Raw genomic sequence first — 16,623 nt, 5'->3', positions numbered from 1 at the left:
AACTGGTTTATACTGGTTTGTACTGGGATTTTGTGTTCCAAAAATGGGAAAAAATGGGGAAAAATTGGGGAAAAAAGGGAAAAATTGGGGGAAAAAAGGTCAAACTGGTTTGTACTGGTTTATATTGGTTTATACTGGGATTGTGTGCTCCAAAAATGGACAAAAATGGGAAAAATGGGAAAAAATTGGGGGAAAAAGGGGAAAATTGGGGAAAAATTGGGGGAAAAATGTGAAAAATTGGGGGAAAAAGGGTCAAAGTGGTTTATACTGGTTTATACTGGTTTGAACTGGTTTATACTGGGATTTTGTGTCTGGGAGAGCAACTGGGAGCGATAAAATTGGGCAAAAATTTGAAAAAATTGGGGAGAAATGGGAAAAAAATTGGGGAAAAATAGGGAAAAAACACGTTATACTGGTTTATACTGGTCCATACTGGTTTATATTGGTTTGCACTGGGATTTTGTGCTGCAAAAATGGGAAAAAATTGGGGAAAAAAGGGAAAAAATGGAAAAAAATTAGAAAAAACGTGGAAAAATTGGGAAAAAATGAATTGGTTTGTACTGGTTTATACTGGTTTTTACTGGGATTTTGCCCACTGGAAATGGGGAAAAATGGGAAAAAAAAGGGAAAAAACAGCAAAAAAAGGGGAAAAAATTGGGAAAAAAGGGGTTAAACTGGTTTATATCAGTCCATACTGGTTTATACTGGTTTACACTGGTCCATACTGGTTTATACTGGTTTATACTGGGATTTTTTGCATGGGATATCAGATGGGAGCACCAAAAATGGGAATGAATTGGGAAAAAATGGGAAAAAATGGGGAATAAATAATCAAACTGGTTTGTACTGGTTCATACTGGTTTATACTGGGATTCTTTCACCAAAAATGGGCAAAAATGGGAAGAAATTGGGAAACAATGGCAAAAAATCAGAAAAATTGGGAGAAAACATAGGGAAAATGGGGAAAATTGGGAAAAAAGGGTTTATACTGGTTTGTACTGGTCTGTACTGGTTTATACTGGTTTATGCTGGGATTTTTTCCACCAAAAAAGGGGAAAAATGGGAAAAAATTGGAAAAAATGGGGGGAAAATGGGGAAAAGTTGGGAAAAAAGGCGTTAAACTGGTTTATACTGGTTTGTACTGGTCTGTTCTGGTTTATACTGGTTTATACTGGGATTTTTTCCACTGTAAAAGGGGAAAAATGGGAAAAAATGGGAAAAAGTTGGGAAAAATGGGGAAAAAACGGGGAAAAGTTGGGAAAAAAGGCGTTAAACTGGTCTGTACTGGTTTGTACTGGTCTGTACTGGTTTATACGGGTTTATACTGGTTTATACTGGGATTTTTTCCACCGAAAAAGGGGAAAAATGGGAAAAAATTGGGAAAAATGGGGAAAAAATGGGGAAAAGTTGGGAAAAAAGGCATTAAACTGGTCTGTACTGGTCTGTACTGGTTTATACTGGTTTATACTGGGATTTTTTCCACCGTAAAAGGGGAAAAATGGGAAAAAATGGGAAAAAATTGGGAAAAATGGGGAAAAAATGGGGAGAAGTTGGGAAAAAAGGTGTTAAACTGATTTATACTGGTTTGTACTGGTTTGTGCTGGTTTATACTGGTTTATACTGGTTTATACTGGGATTTTTTCCACTGAAAAAGGGGAAAAATGGGAAAACATTGGGAAAAAATTGGGAAAAATAGGGAAAAAATGGGGAAAAGTTGGGGAAAAAAGGCGTTAAACTGGTTTATACTGGTCTGTACTGGTCTGTACTGGTTTATACTGGTTTGTACTGGTTTATACTGGTTTATACTGGTTTATACTGGTTTATACTGGTTCCCCGCAGGCCCCTCCCCCGTCCAGCAGGGGGCGTTCCGGGCGCTGCTGGGGGCGCTGCGGGCGGAGCCGGAAGTGGGCGGGGCCCTGGGGGCGGTGGGCGGGGTCGGGCGGCTGCTGCAGCCCCCAGGCCACGCCCCCCCGGAATGGCTGGAGCCCATTGGCCGAGCCCTGTGTGACGTCATCGTCGGGCAGGTGAGAGGGGGCGGGTCTTAAAGTGGGCGTGGTTTAATGTGGGCGGGGTTTGGGGTTGTGGGCGTGGCTTGAGGGGGGTTTGACCAATGGGGGCGGGGCTTGGGTGAGGGGGCGTGACTTTGGCGGGTGGGCGTGGCTTGTTTAAGCCCCGCCCCTTTCTCCTACAGATCGCCTGCCTGAGATCCCGAGGGGACGGCGACGAGGAGGAGGTGGGGGAGCGGCTCCCAGTTCATCCCAGTTCATCCCAGTAACCCCAAATCCCATTCCCAGTTTGTCCCAGTAACTCCCAGTTCATCCCAGTTTGGTCCCAGTGACCCCAAATCCCATTCCCAGTTCATTCCAGTAACTCCCAGTTCATCCCAGTTTGGTCCCAGTGACCCCAAATCCCATTCCCAGTTCATTCCAGTAACTCCCAGTTCAGCCCAGTCCATCCCAGTATGGCCCAGTCCCTCCCAGTCCCTCCCAGTTCATGCCAGTTTGGTCCCAGTCCATCCCAGTGATCTCAAATCCCATTCCCAGTTCATTCCAGTATCTCCCAGTTCAGCCCAGTCCATCCCAGTATGGCCCAGTCCCTCCCAGTCCAACCCAGTTTGATCCCAGTCTGTTGCAGTAACCCCAAATCCCACTCCCAGTTCCTCCCAGTTCCTCCCAGTTCCTCCCAGTTCCTCCCAGTTCCCTCCCAGTTCCTCCCAGTCCCTCCCATTCCCTCCCAGTTCCTCCCAGTCCAAACCAGTTCCTCCCAGTCCCTCCCAGTCCCTCCCAGTCCCTCCCAGTTCCCTCCCAGTTCCTCCCAGTCCCTCCCATTCCCTCCCAGTTCCTCCCAGTTCCCTCCCAGTCCCTCCCAGTTCATCCCAGTCCCTCCCAGTCCCTCCCATTCCCTCCCAGTTCCTCCCAGTCCCTCCCAGTCCCTCCCAGTCCCTCCCAGTTCCCTCCCAGTTCCTCCCAGTCCCTCCCATTCCCTCCCAGTTCCCTCCCAGTTCCCTCCCAGTTCCTCCCAGTCCCTCCCAGTCCCTCCCAGTTCCCTCCCAGTTCCTCCCAGTCCCTCCCATTCCCTCCCAGTTCCCTCCCAGTTCCCTCCCAGTTCCTCCCAGTTCCCTCCCATTCCCTCCCAGTTCCCTCCCAGTTCCCTCCCAGTTCCTCCCAGTCCCTCCCATTCCCTCCCAGTCCCCCCCAGTTCCCTCCCAGTTCCCTCCCAGTTCCCTCCCAGTTCCTCCCAGTTCCCTCCCAATCCCTCCCAGTTCCCTCCCAGTTCCCTCCCAGTCCCTTCCAGTTCCCTCCCAGTCCCTCCCAGTCCCTCCCAGTCCCTCCCAGTTCCCTCCCAGTTCCCTCCCAGTCCCTCCCAGTTCCCTCCCAGTCCCTCCCAGTTCCTCCCAGTTCCCTCCCCGTTCCCTCCCAGTCCCTCCCAGTCCCTCCCAGTCCCTCCCAGTTCCCTCCCAGTTCCCTCCCAGTCTCTCCCAGTCCCTCCCAGTCCCTCCCAGTAACCCCTCCCACCCCCCAGACCTCCCAGCGCTCCGAGCTCCGCGAGACGGCCTCCGATTGGCTGCCGGAGGTGGGCGTGGCCATGGCGCGGGTGGGCGTGGCCGGCACCGGGGGGGGCGTGGCCTTCCCGCCCCGCCTCTTCCGCCGCCTCCTCCCCTCCCTATTGGCCGCCCTGGCCGACCCCGCCCACCCGGGGGCGCGGTCCTGGGCGGGGGCCGTGATTGGCCAGCTGGGCGGCGCCCTGGGCCCCGAGGCCACGCCCTTCCTGCCCGACCTGGGCCCCGCCTTCCGATTGGCCGCCGCTGACGCCGACCCCGAGGTCAGGGCCAACGCCTTCTACGCCATTGGCCGGATCGGCGAGGCCGCCGGACACGCCCACCTGGAGTATCCGCCAATGGGGAGGCGGGGGGAGGGGCTTGGGGGGCCCTGAACCCCTCCCGCCATCTTTAAGCCACGCCCACATCCCATTAAGCCCCGCCCACTTTTCATCAATGAGCTTTAAGCCACGCCCATATTCCTTTAAGCCCCGCCCACATTCCCTTAATAAACTTTAAGCCACGCCCACAATCACATAAGCCCCGCCCACTTTCCCTTAATGAGCTTTAAACCCCGCCCACAATCACTTAAGCCCCGCCCACATTCCCTTAATGAACTTTAAGCCCCGCCCACTATCCCTTAAGCCCCGCCCACATTTCCATAATAAGTGTAAAGCCCCGCCCACATTCCCTTAAGCCACGCCCACAATCTTTCAAGCCACGCCCACATTTTTAATGAGCTCTAAGCCCCGCCCACATTCTCTTAAAAGGCTCGAAGCCCCTCCCAGAATCCCTTAAGCCCCGCCCACTTTTCATTGAATGCTTAAACCCCGCCCACATTTAATTAAAATACTTTAAGCCACGCCCACACACGTTTAAGCCACGCCCACATTTTCTCAAGCCCCGCCCCTTGCCAATCAAACTCCGAAGCCCCGCCCACATTCCTTTAATGAGCTCTAAGCCCCGCCCATGATCCCGTAAGCCCCGCCCCCTTGTCAATCAACCCCAAAGCCACGCCCCCAATCCCTTTATAAGCTCCAGCCCCGCCCCCTTGCCAATCAACCCCAAAGCTCCGCCCACATTCCTTTAATGAGCTCTAAGCCCCGCCTCCTTTTCCCTAAGCCCCGCCCACTTGCCAATCAACCCAAAGCCCCGCCCACATTCCTTTAATGAGCTCTAAGCCCCGCCCCCTTTTATCTTAGCTCCGCCCCCTTGTCAATCAACCGCAAAGCCACGCCCCCAATCCCTCTATGAGCTCAAGGCCCGCCCCCTTGTCAATCAACCCCAAAGCCCCGCCCACATTACTTTAATGAGCTGTAAGCCCCGCCCCCGTTTTCCCTAAGCCCCGCCCCCTTGTCAATCAACCGCAAAGCCACGCCCCCAATTCCTCTATAAGCCCATGCCCCGTCCCCTTGTCAATCAACCCCAAAAGCCCCGCCCACATTCTTTTAATGAGCTCTAAGCCCCGCCCCCTTTTCTCTTAGCTCCGCCCACTTGCCAATCAACCCAAAGCCCCGCCCACATTCCTTTAATGAGCTCTACGCCCCGCCCCCTTTTCCCCAAGCCCCGCCCCCTTGTCAATCAACCGCAAAGCCACGCCCCCAATCCCTCTATAAGCTCAAGCCACGCCCCCTTGTCAATCAACCCCAAAGCCACGCCCCCAATCCCCATATAAGGCCGAGCCCCGCCCCTTTGTCAATCTACCCCCGAAGCCCCGCCCCTTTCCGTCGAAGCCCCGCCCCTTTTTCCTTAATTGGCAGGGGGGCGTGGCCGGGGGCGGAGCTCTGCCTGCGCGCCCTGCGGGGGGAGGGGCCGGGGCGGGTCCGGGACAACGCGCTGGGGGCGCTGGTCAGACAGCAGGGGGCGCCCTGCCCGCAGGTGGGTACTGGGAGGGACTGGGAGGGACTGGGAGGGAACTGGGAGGGACTGGGAGGGGATTGGGGGGGACTGGGAGGGACTGGGAGGGAACTGGGAGGGACTGGGATGAACTGGGAGGGACTGGGAGGGAACTGGGAGGGACTGGGATGAACTGGGAGGGACTGGGAGGGAACTGGGAGGGACTGGGAGGGAACTGGGAGGGAACTGGGAGGGAACTGGTTTATACGGGGAGGGAACTGGGAGGGACTAGGAGGAGGTTGGGGGTAACTGGTTTATACTGGGATGAACTGGGAGGGGAAAAATGGGGAAAAAATTGGATTTTAAAGGGTTAAAAATGGGGGAAATGGGGATTTGGGGTTACTGGTTTATACTGGTTTATACCGGTCCATACTGGTCCATATTGGTTTATACTGGTTTATACTGGTCCATACTGGTCCATACTGGTTTATACTGGTCCATACTGGTCCATACTGGTCCATACCGGTTTATACTGGTTTATACTGGTTTATACCGGTCCATACTGGTCCATACTGGTTTATACTGGTCCATACTGGTCCATACTGGTTTATACCGGTCCATACTGGTCCATACTGGTCCATACTGGTCCATACTGGTCCATACTGGTCTATACTGGTCCATACTGGTCCATACTGCTCCATACTGGTCCATACTGGTCCATACTGGTCCATACTGGTCCATACTGGTTTATACTGGTTCATACTGGTCCATACTGGTTTATACTGGTCCATACTGGTCCATACTGGTTTATACTGGTCCATACTGGTCCATACTGCTCCATACTGGTCCATACTGGTCCATACTGGTTTATACTGGTCCATACTGGTTTATACTGGTCCATACTGGTCCATACTGGTCCATACTGGTCCATACTGGTCCATACTGGTTTATACTGGTCCATACTGGTCCATACCGGTTTATACTGGTTTATACTGGTCCATACTGGTCCGTACTGGTCCATACTGGTCCATACTGGTTTATACTGGTTTATACTGGTCCATACTGCTCCATACTGGTCCATACTGGTCCATACTGGTTTATACTGGTTTATACTGGTCCATACTGCTCCATACTGGTCCATACTGGTCCATACTGTTCCATACTGGTCCATACTGGTCCATACTGGTCCACACTGGTCCATACTGGTCCATACTGGTCCATACTGGTCCGTACTGGTCCATACTGGTCCATACCGGTCCATACTGGTTTATACTGGTCTGTACTGGTTTATACTGGTCCATACCGGTCCATACTGGTTTATACTGGTCCATACTGGTCCATACTGGTTTATACTGGTCCATACTGGTTTATACTGGTCCATACTGGTCCATACTGGTTTATACTGGTCCATACTGGTTTATACTGGTCCATACTGGTCCATACTGGTTTATACTGGTCCATACTGGTCCATACTGGTTTATACTGGTCCATACTGGTGCAGCTGCTGCCGCTGCTCCTGGGGGCGCTGCCGATCTCGGAGGATCTCGAGGAGGAGGCGCCGGTGCTGAACTTCCTGCTGAGGGCGGGGCCCGAGCTGGTGAGCCCCAAAATCGCCCAAATTCACCCCAAAATCCGGCCCCGAGGATCCCCAAAATTTGGGGGAAAAAATGGGGGAAAAATTTAAAAAAAAAAAAGTGAAAAAATCCGGCGGAATTTGGGGAAAATACAGCAAAATATTCAAAATATTGGGGGGATAAAATGGAGCAAATTGACCCCAAAATCTGCTCCGAAAATTCCCAAAATTTGGGGGAAATTTGGGAAAAAATTTGGCCGACGGTTGGGAAAAAAATGCCAAAAAAAAATTTGGGAGAAATTCAACAAAATTCTCCCCAAAATTCCAATTTCAACCCAAAATTCCCGAATTTCCCCCATATCCTGCCAAATTTCTTCCCAAATCCCAAAAATTCCCCAAAATCCCCGAATTTCCCCCAAAATTCTGAAATTTCTGCCAAAATTCCCCCAAATTCTGAATTTTCCCCCCCAAAAAAATCCCAAAATTTCCTCCAAATTTCAATCTAAATTTTCCCAAAAATTCCCAATTTCTCCCCAAAATTCCCAATTTTTTCTCCAAAATCCCCAAATTTTTCCCCAAATTTTGGCAAAATTCCCAAATTTCCCCCAAATCCCCCAAAATTTACCCAAAATTAACCCAAAATCCCCAATTTCTCCCAAAAATTCTCCCCAAAATTCTCAATTTTTACCCTGAAATTCTCCAAAATTCTGAATTTCCCAAAAAAATCCCAAAATTTCTGAATTTTCCGCCAAAAAAATTCCTCAATTCCCGGAAAATTACCCTAAAATTCCCAACTTTTCCCAAAGTTTCTCGAATTTTCCCCAAAATTCCTGATTTTTTACCCCAAAAATCCCAAATTTTCCCATTTTTTACCCAAAATTTCCCCAGAAAAATCCCCCCAAAATTCCCCCTCATATTCCCAATTTTTTCCCCCAAAAATCCCCAAATTTTCCCCGAATTTCCCCAAAATTCCTGAATTTCTGCCAAAATTCCCCCAAAAATTCTGAATTTTCCCAAAAAAATCCCAAAATCCCCCCAAAAGTTCCCCAAGTTCTCCCAAAAATTTCCCCCAAAATTCCAAATTTCTCCCCAAAATTCCCAAACTTTTCCCCAAAAATTCCCCAAATTTCCCCAAAAATCCCCAAAATTCCCAAATTTCTCCCAAATCCCTCAAAATTTCTCCTCAAATTCCCAAATTTTCCCAATTTCCCCCCAAAATTCCCAAATTTTTCCCCAAAATCCCCAAATTTTCCCCCAATTTCCTCATATTCCCAAATTCCCCCAAATTTCCCCAAAAAAATTCCAAAATTTCCCCAAAAATTCCCAAAATTCCCCCAAAACCCCCCAGAATTCTCAATTTCCCTCAAAAATCTCCAACTTCTCCCCAAAATTCCCCAATTTTTCCCCGAATTTCCCCAAAATTCCCAAAAATTCCCAAAATTCCCCCAAAAATCCCCAAATTCCCCCCAAATTCTCCCCAAAAATTCCCATTTTTCCCCCTAAAATCCCCATTTTCTCCCCAAAATTCCCCATTTTTTTCCCCAATTTTTTCCCCGAAATTCCCTAAAATTCCCCCCAAATCCCCGAAACTCCCAAATTTTCCCGAAATTCCCCCAAAATTTGGGAATTTTTGGCCCCAGCTGCTCCCTCACCTCGCGGCGTTCGTCGGCGCCGTCGGCCCCGGCCTGGCCCAGCGGCGCCTCCCGGCAGGTGGGATGGAAAATTCGGGAATTTGGGGAATTTTGGGGAGAAATTCGGGAATTTTGGGCAATTTCGGGGAAAAATTGGGGATTTTGGGGGAAAAAATCGGGATTTTGGGGGGGAAATTGGGTGATTTTAGGGGAAAAAAGTGGGAATTTGGGGGAAAATTTGGGAATTTTGGGGGATTTTGAGGAGGAATTTGGGGTAAAATTTGGGGATTTGGGGGAAAATGGGAAGAATTTTGGGAATTTTTGGTGGAAATTTGGGAATTTTGGAGAAAATTTGGGAAAAAATTTGGGGGTTTGGGGGAAAATTGGAGAATTTTTTTGGGTTTTGGGGGGAAATTTGGGAATTTTTGAGGGAAAATTTGGGAAGTTTGGGAGAAATTTTGGGAATTTTGGGGGATTTTGAGGGAAAAATTGGGGATTTAGGGGGAAATTTGGGGATTTTCTGGGAATTTGCGGGAAATTTTGGGAATTTCTGGTGGAAATTTGGGAATTTGGGGGGAAATTTTGGAATTTTTGGGAATTTTGGGGGATGTTGGGGAGGAATTTGGGAATTTGGGGGGAAAATTTGGGGATTTTGAGGAAAATGGGGAATTTTGGGGGAAAATTTAGGAAAAAATTTGGGGATTCTTGGGGGGGAAATTGGGAGTTTTTTGGGATTTTTTTCTCTTTTTTTTCTCATTTTTTTTCTCTTTTTGTCTCATCCTTTTCTCTTTTTTTTTCTTATTTTTCGCCTTTTTTTCTCATTTTTATCTCTTTTTTTTCTCATGTTTTTGTCATTTTTCTCTTTTTTTTCTGTTTTTTTTTCTCATTTTTTCTCCTTTTTTTCTGCTTTTTTCTCTTTTTTTCTCTTATTTTTCTTTTTTTTCTTATTTTTTTCCTCTTTTTTTCCCTTTTTTTCTCTTTTTTCTCATTTTTTTCTCCTTTTTTCTCATTTTTTTCTCATTTTTTTCCCATTTTTTTTCTTTTTTCTCTTTCTTTTCTCATTTTTTTCTCATTTTTTTTCTCTTTTTTTCTCATTTTATTTTCTCTTTGTTTTTTCTCTTTTTTCTCATTTTTTTTCTCATTTTTCTCATTTTTTCCTGTTTTTTTTCTCATTTTTTTCTCTTTTTTTTCTCTTTTTTTTCTCTTTTTTCTCATTTTTTTCTCATTTTCTTCTCTTTTATCCCTTATTTTCTCTTTTATCCTCATTTTTTTCCCTTTTTTTTCTCTTTTTTTTCTCACTTTTTTCTTTTTTCTCTTTTTTTCTCATTTTTTTCTCATTTTTTTCTCTTTTTTTCCTTCTTTTCTCTTTTTTTTTCTTTTTTTTTGCCTTTTTTTCTCATTTTTTTCTCTTTTTTTTCTCATTTTTTTGTCATTTTTCTCTTTTTTTTCTGTTTTTTTTCTCATTTTTTTCTCATTTTTTCTCCTTTTTTTCTGCTTTTTTCTCTTTTTTTCCTCATCTTTTTCTCTTTTTTTCTCTTATTTTTCTTTTTTTCTTATTTTTTTCTTTTTTTCCCTTTTTTTCTCTTTTTTCTCATTTTTTTCTCCTTTTTTCTTTTTTCTCATTTTTTTCTCATTTTTTCTCCTTTTTTCTCTTTTTTCCCTCATTTTTTTCTCATTTTTTTCTCTTTTCTCATTTTTTCTCATTTTTTTTGTTTTTTTTCCTCATTTTTTCTCTTTTTCTCATTTTTTTTCTCATTTTTTTCTCATTTTTTTATCTTTTTTTTCTCCTTCTTTTCTCATTTTTTAATCTTTTTTTTTCTCTTTTTTTCTCATGTTTTTAATTTTTTGGTTTTTTTCTCATTTTTTCTCTTTTTTTCTCATTTTTTTCTCTTTTTTTTTCTCATTTTTTTCTTTTTTTCTAATTTTTTCTCTTTTTTCCTCCTTTTTCCTCTTTTTTTTCTCTTTTTTCTCTTTTTTTTCTCATTTTTTTCCCTTTTTTTCTCATTTTTTCCTCATTTTTCCTCCTTTCTCCTCTTTTCCCGGCCCCGCCCCCTGCCAGGGCTCAGCCAATCGCTGCTGGCGCTGCTGCGGGCGATGGGCGTGGCCAACCCGCGGCACTTCCGGGTGGGCGTGGCCTCCCTGGACCCCGCCCACGCCGCCATCTTGGCCCAGCTGCTGGATGACGTCACCGGCGACCAATAAAAACGCGGGAAAGCAGAAAGGGGGCGTGGCCTGCGCGGAGGGGGCGGGGCTTGGGAAAATCCAGGAATTTACAGAAATTCCCAAAAAATTCCAAGAAATTTCACCCCGAAACGTCCGGAATTCACCTGAAATTCCCAATTTTAACCCAAAAATTCCCAAATTTAACCCAAAATTCCCAAATTTTACCCAAAAAATTCCCCAAAATTCACAAATCTCACCCAGAAACTCTTAAAATTCCCAATTTTCGCCCAAAAAAATTCTCGGATTTGATCCAGAAATCCCCAAAATCCCCCAGAACTCCCAAATTTTACGCCAAAAATTCCCCAAAATGCCCAAATTTCACCAAAATTTCCCAAAAATTTACAAATTTTCAACCGAAATTCCCAAGTTTCAAAAAAAAAAAAATTGCTCAAAATTCCCAGGTTTTGTCAAGAATTCCCAAATCTCCCCCAGAATTCTTCAAAATTCCCAAATTTTGCACAAAAATTTCCCAAAAATCTGAAATTTCACCCAAATTTCCCAAAAATTCCCAAATTTCCCCAAAATTTCCCCAAAATTTCCCAATTCCACCCGAAAATTCCCCACACTTCCCGAATTTCACCCAGATTTCCCCAAAATCCCCATATTTCCCCCAAATATCACAAAAAATTTCCAAATTTCACCCCAAAATTTCCAAATTCCACTCAAATTCCCAAAATTCGGTAAAAAAATACCCAAAATTCTACAAAATTCCAAAAATTCCACCCGAAAGTTCCCAGAAGTTCCTGAAATTCCCAAATTCCTCCCAAAATTCCCAAATTCCTCCCAAAATTCCCAATTTCCCTCCAAATTCTGAAAAATGGCCCCAAATTCCAAATTTCCCCCAAATTCCCTTAAAAATTCCCAAAACTCCTCCCAAAATTCCCAAATTTTCCTAAAAATCCCCCCAAAATTCCCCAAATTCCCCCAAATCCCAAAATTCACCAAATTTCCCCAAAAATTCCTGACTTTTTCCCAAATTTCTCCAAAGTTTCTCCAAAAATTCCCAAATTTCCCCAAATTTCTGTCTAAATTTTCAAAAAATCCCCAAATTTCCCCCCAAAATCCCCAAATTTGCCCCAAATCCCCAAATTTCCCCCAAAATCCCCAAATTTCCCCCAAAATCACCAAATTTCTCCCAAAATCCTCAAATTTTTTCCAAAAATTTCCAAATTTCCCCCCAAAATCCCCAAATTTCCCCCCAAAAACCCCAAATTTCCCCCAAAATCCCCAAATTTCCCCAAAATCCCGAAATTTTCCCCCAAAAATCCCCAAATTTTCCCCCAAATCCCCAAATTTCCCTTAAAATCCCCAAATTTTCCCAAAATCCCCAAATTTTCCCCCAAATCCCCAAATTTCCCTTAAAATCCCCAAATTTTCCCAAAATCCCCAAATTTCCCCCCAAAAACCCCAAATTTCCCCAAAATCCCAAAATTTTCCCCAAAATCCCCAAATTTTCCCCAAAATCCTCAAATTTTTTCCCAAAATTTCCAAATTTTCCCAAAATCCCCAAATTTCCCCCAAAATCCCCAAATTTTACCCCAAATTTCACCCCAAAATCCCCAAATTTCCCCCAAAATCCCCAAATTTCCCCAAAATCCCCAAATTTTTTCCCAAATTTCCCTTAAAATCTCCAATTTTTCCCCAAAATCCCCAAATTTTCCCAAAAATCCCCAAATTTCCCCCAAAATCCCCAAATTTCACCCAAAAATCCCTAAATTTCCCCCAAAATCCTCAAATTTTTTCCCAAAATTTCCAAATTTTCCCAAAATCCCCAAATTTCCCCCAAAATCCCCAAATTTCCCCCAAAATCCCCAAATTTTTCCCCAAAATCCCAAAATTTCCCCCAAAATCCCCAAATTTCACCCCAAAATCCTCAAATTTCCCGAAAATCCCCGAATTTCCCCAAAATCCCCAAATTTTTCCCCAAATTTCCCCAAAATCCCCAAATTTCACCCAAAAATCCCCAAATTTCCCCCAAAATCTCCAAATTTCCCCCAAAATCCCCAAATTTCCCCCCAAATTTCCACAAAATCCCCAAATTTTCCCCAAATTTCCCCCCAAAATCCCCAAATTTCCCCCAAAATCCCCAATTTTCCCCCAAAATCCCCAAATTTCCCCAAAATCCCCAAATTTCACCCCAAAATCCCCAAATTTCACCCCAAAATCCCCAAATTTTTCCCCAAATTTCCCCAAAATCCCAAATTTCACCCCAAAATCCCCAAATTTCCCCAAAATCCCCAAATTTTTCCCCAAAATCCCCAAATTTCCCCAAAATCCCCAAATTTTTCCCCAAAATCCCCAAATTTCCCCCCAAAATCCCCAAATTTCCCGCCAAAATCACCAATTTTCCCAAAATCCCCAAATTTCCCCCCAAAATCCCCAAATTTTCCCAAAATCCCCAAATTTCCCCCCAAAAACCCTCTCGGCTCCATATAAGGCAAAGTGGGCGGGGTTTATTGGCGGCCGGGGCGGAGCTGGATCCTGATTGGTCCGTAGGGCTGCGCCTGCTCCAGCTTCAGCCAATGGGAGGCGCAGAGCTCTGGGGGGAAGGGGCGGGGCTTAATTAATATTAATTAAGGGGTGGGCTTAAAGTGGGCGGGGCCTAATTAGGAAATTAAGGGGTGGTGATTAAAGTGGGCGGGGCCTAATTAGGAAATTAATTAAGGGGTGGGGATTAAAATGGGCGGGGCCTAATGGGGAAATTAATTAAGGGGTGGTGATTAAAGTGGGCGGGGCCTAATGAGGAAATTAATTAAGGGGTGGGGATTAAAATGGGCGGGGCCTAATGGGGAAATTAATTAAGGGGTGGGGATTAAAGTGGGCGGGGCCTAATTAGGAAATTAATTAAGGGGTGGGGATTAAAGTGGGCGGGGCCTAATGGGGAAATTAATTAAGGGGTGGGGCTTAAAGTGGGCTGGGGCTAATAAGGAAATTAATTAAGGGGCGGGTCTTAAAGTGGGCGGGGCTTAAAGATTAATTAAAATAAGGGGCGGAGCTTAAAGAGGAAATTAATTAAGGGGCAAAGCTTAAAGTGGGCGGGGCTTAAAGTGGGCAGGGCCTAATGAGAATATTAATTAAGGGGTGGGGATTAAAGTGGGCGGGGCTTAATGTGGGCAGGGTCTAATATGGAAATTAAGGGGCGGGGCTTGATTTGAAGGTAATTGGGGCGGGGCCTAATGGGAAATTAATTAAGGGGTGGGGCTTAAAATGGGCGGGGCCTAATGGGGAAATTAATTAAGGGGTGGGGATTAAATAAAAAGAGTTTAATGGGGAAATTAATTAAGTGGGCGGGGCTTAAGGGAAGGGGCGTGGCCACGGCTCACCCAGGCACAGCGCGAAGGCCCGAGCGACGCGCGGCCGCAGCCAATCAGGGCCCAGGATGGCGCCAAGCTCCGCCCCCTCCGGGGCGCGGGCGTGCTCCAGGATCAGGCTGGCGGAGAGACGGGATTGGTCGGAAAAATTCCCAAAAAAAACGGGCAAAATCCCAAAAAATGTCCCAGAATATGTCCCCAAAATCTTAAAAAAATTAAAATAAAAATTCGCAAAATAATCCCAAAAAATGTCCCAAAATATGTCCCAAAAATCTCACAAAATCAAAATAAAAATCCACAAAATAATTCCAAAAAATGTCCCAAAAATTCCCAAAAAAATCCACAAAATAATCCCAAAAAAGGTCCCAAAAATGTCCAAAAATTCTCAAAAAAATCTACAAAATAATCCCAAAAAATGTCCAAAAATATGTCCCAAAAATCTCATAAAATTAAAATAAAAATCCACAAAATAATTCCAAAAATATATCCCAAAAAATGTCCCCAAAATCCCCAAAAAAATTTAAAAAAATACACAAAATAATCCCAAAAAATGTCCAAAAATATATCCCGAAAATCTCAAAAAATCAAAATAAAAATCCACAAAATAATCCCAAAAAATGTCCCAAAAATGTCCAAAAATTCCCAAAAAAATCCACAAAATAATCACAAAAAATGTCCCAAAAATCTCAAAAAAATCAAAATAAAAATACACAGAATAATCCCAAAAAATGTCCCAAAAATCTCAAAAAAATCAAAATAAAAATCCACCGAATAATCCCAAAAAATGTTCCAAAAAATGTCCCAAAAATGTCAAAAAATTAAAAAAATAAATACAAAAATTAATCGCAAAAAATGCCACAAATATCTCAAAAAAATTCCCAAAAACATGGCCAAAAAATTAATAAAAAATCCCAAAAAGTGTCCCAAAAAATGTCCCAAGTATCTCAAAAAATTTAAAAAAAAATCCAAAAAATAATCGCAAAAAATGTCACAAAATATGTCCCAAAAATCTCATAAAATTAAAAAAAAAAAAATCCACAAAATAATTCAAAAAAATGTTCCAAAAAAGTCCCAAAATTTCATAAAATTAAAGAAAACTCCTCAAAATAATCCCAAAAATATCCCAAAAAATGTCCCAAAAATCTCAAAAAATTCACAAAAAAATCCACAAAATAATCCCAAAAACATCCCAAAAATCTCATAAAATTAAAAAAAAATCCACAAAATATTCCCAAAAAATGTCCCAAAAAATCTCAAAAATTAAAAAATAAAAAAATACACAAAATAATCCCAAAAAAAGTCCCAAAAGTGCCACAAGAGTCACAAAAATTCCTCAAAACTCCCCCAAAATTGCCAAAATCTAAAAAAAAAATTATCCAAAATTCCCAAAAATTCCTCAATAATCCCCATAAATTCCCCAAAAATGCCTAATAAAACTCCCCCTGAATTCCCAAAAAAATTCCCCAAAATTAATTCCGAATTCCTCCAAAAATTCCAAAAAAATTCACAAAAAAATCCCACAAAATTTTTTTTTTAAATTCCCCAAATTGCCGAAACTCCCAAAAATCCTGGAAAAATCCCCAAAAAATCCCTTCAAACTCGCCGATAAAATCCCTGAAAAATCCCCAAAAATTCAAAAAATCCCCCCAGGTTCTCCCAAAATTCCCCGGAATTTCCCCAAAAACTCCCCCGAAATTTAAAGAATTCCCCCCAAAATGTCCCAAAACCCCCAAAATTCCCGAAAATTCCCCAAAATTCCCGAATTTCCGAGCCCACCTGCGGAGGTCGAGGGGCGGCGCCTCCGGCAGCTCCGGCAGCAGCTCCGGGGGCGGGGCCGGGAGGGGCGGGGCGCTGGGGGCGGGGCCAAGCGTCAAACCACGCCCCTTTTCATCATTAGCCACGCCCCCTTTCCGACAGCCACGCCCCCTTTCACTCCAAGCCACGCCCCCTCTCCCCATTAACCACGCCCCTTTCAGAAAAGCCACTCCCCCTCTTCCCATTAGCCACGCCCCTTTCGGCCAGCCACGCCCCCTTTCACTCCAAGCCACGCCCCCTCTCCCCATTAACCACGCCCCTTTCAGAAAAGCCACTCCCCCTCTTCCCATTAGCCACGCCCCTTTCGGACAGCCACGCCCCCTTTCAATCCAAGCCACGCCCCTCTCCCCATTAACCACGCCTCTTTCAGCAAGCCACGCCCCTTTGAATTCAAGCCACGCCCCCTATCCCCGTTAGCCACGCCCCTTTCGTCCAGCCACGCCCCCTTCTAAGCCACGCCCCCTTTTCCCAACCCACGCCCTCCATCAAAGCCACGCCCACGCCTTTCCAAGCCACGCCCACTCCTCTAAAAAGCCGCGTCTGTTCTCCACAAGCCACGCCCCCTTTCTGGCCAAGCCACGCCCCTTTTTAAATAAACCACGCCCCCTATTACAAAATTCTCTCCATCCATCAAAGCCACGCCCACTCATTTCTAAGCCACGCCCACTCCATCCGCAAGCCACGCCCCCTCTCCCC

At 44.9% G+C, this 16,623-nt stretch overlaps 1 protein-coding gene across 1 annotated transcript; it reads left to right on the top strand.

Moving 5' to 3' along the window:
- The first annotated feature begins 3,585 nt into the window (after positions 1 to 3,585).
- On the top strand, positions 3,586 to 10,891 carry LOC144248167 (importin-4-like). The gene is made up of 5 exons (XM_077789906.1): positions 3,586 to 3,887; positions 5,299 to 5,416; positions 6,876 to 6,971; positions 8,588 to 8,657; positions 10,638 to 10,891. The coding sequence occupies exons 1-5, from the start codon at positions 3,586 to 3,588 to the stop codon at positions 10,778 to 10,780; spliced, it is 729 nt and encodes a 242-aa protein (XP_077646032.1). The 3' UTR covers positions 10,781 to 10,891.
- The last annotated feature ends 5,732 nt before the right edge of the window (positions 10,892 to 16,623 follow it).

Source organism: Lonchura striata, chromosome 39 (assembly GCF_046129695.1).
Source record: "Lonchura striata isolate bLonStr1 chromosome 39, bLonStr1.mat, whole genome shotgun sequence".
Taxonomy (NCBI): domain Eukaryota; kingdom Metazoa; phylum Chordata; class Aves; order Passeriformes; family Estrildidae; genus Lonchura; species Lonchura striata.
Note: the sequence above shows the minus strand (reverse complement) of the source record. Positions and strands in the feature narration are given on the sequence as shown.

What these genes read in the sequence shown, in the direction of transcription:
- LOC144248167 (XM_077789906.1), top strand. Translation starts at nt 3,586, where the DNA reads ATGGCGCGGGTGGGCGTGGCCGGCACCGGGGGGGGCGTGGCCTTCCCG. An exon ending in TGAGGGCGGGGCCCGAGCTG is followed by an intron (nt 6,972 to 8,587) that starts GTGAGCCCCAAA and finishes TTTTGGCCCCAG; the next exon opens with CTGCTCCCTCACCTCGCGGC. An exon ending in CCAGCGGCGCCTCCCGGCAG is followed by an intron (nt 8,658 to 10,637) that starts GTGGGATGGAAA and finishes GCCCCCTGCCAG; the next exon opens with GGCTCAGCCAATCGCTGCTG.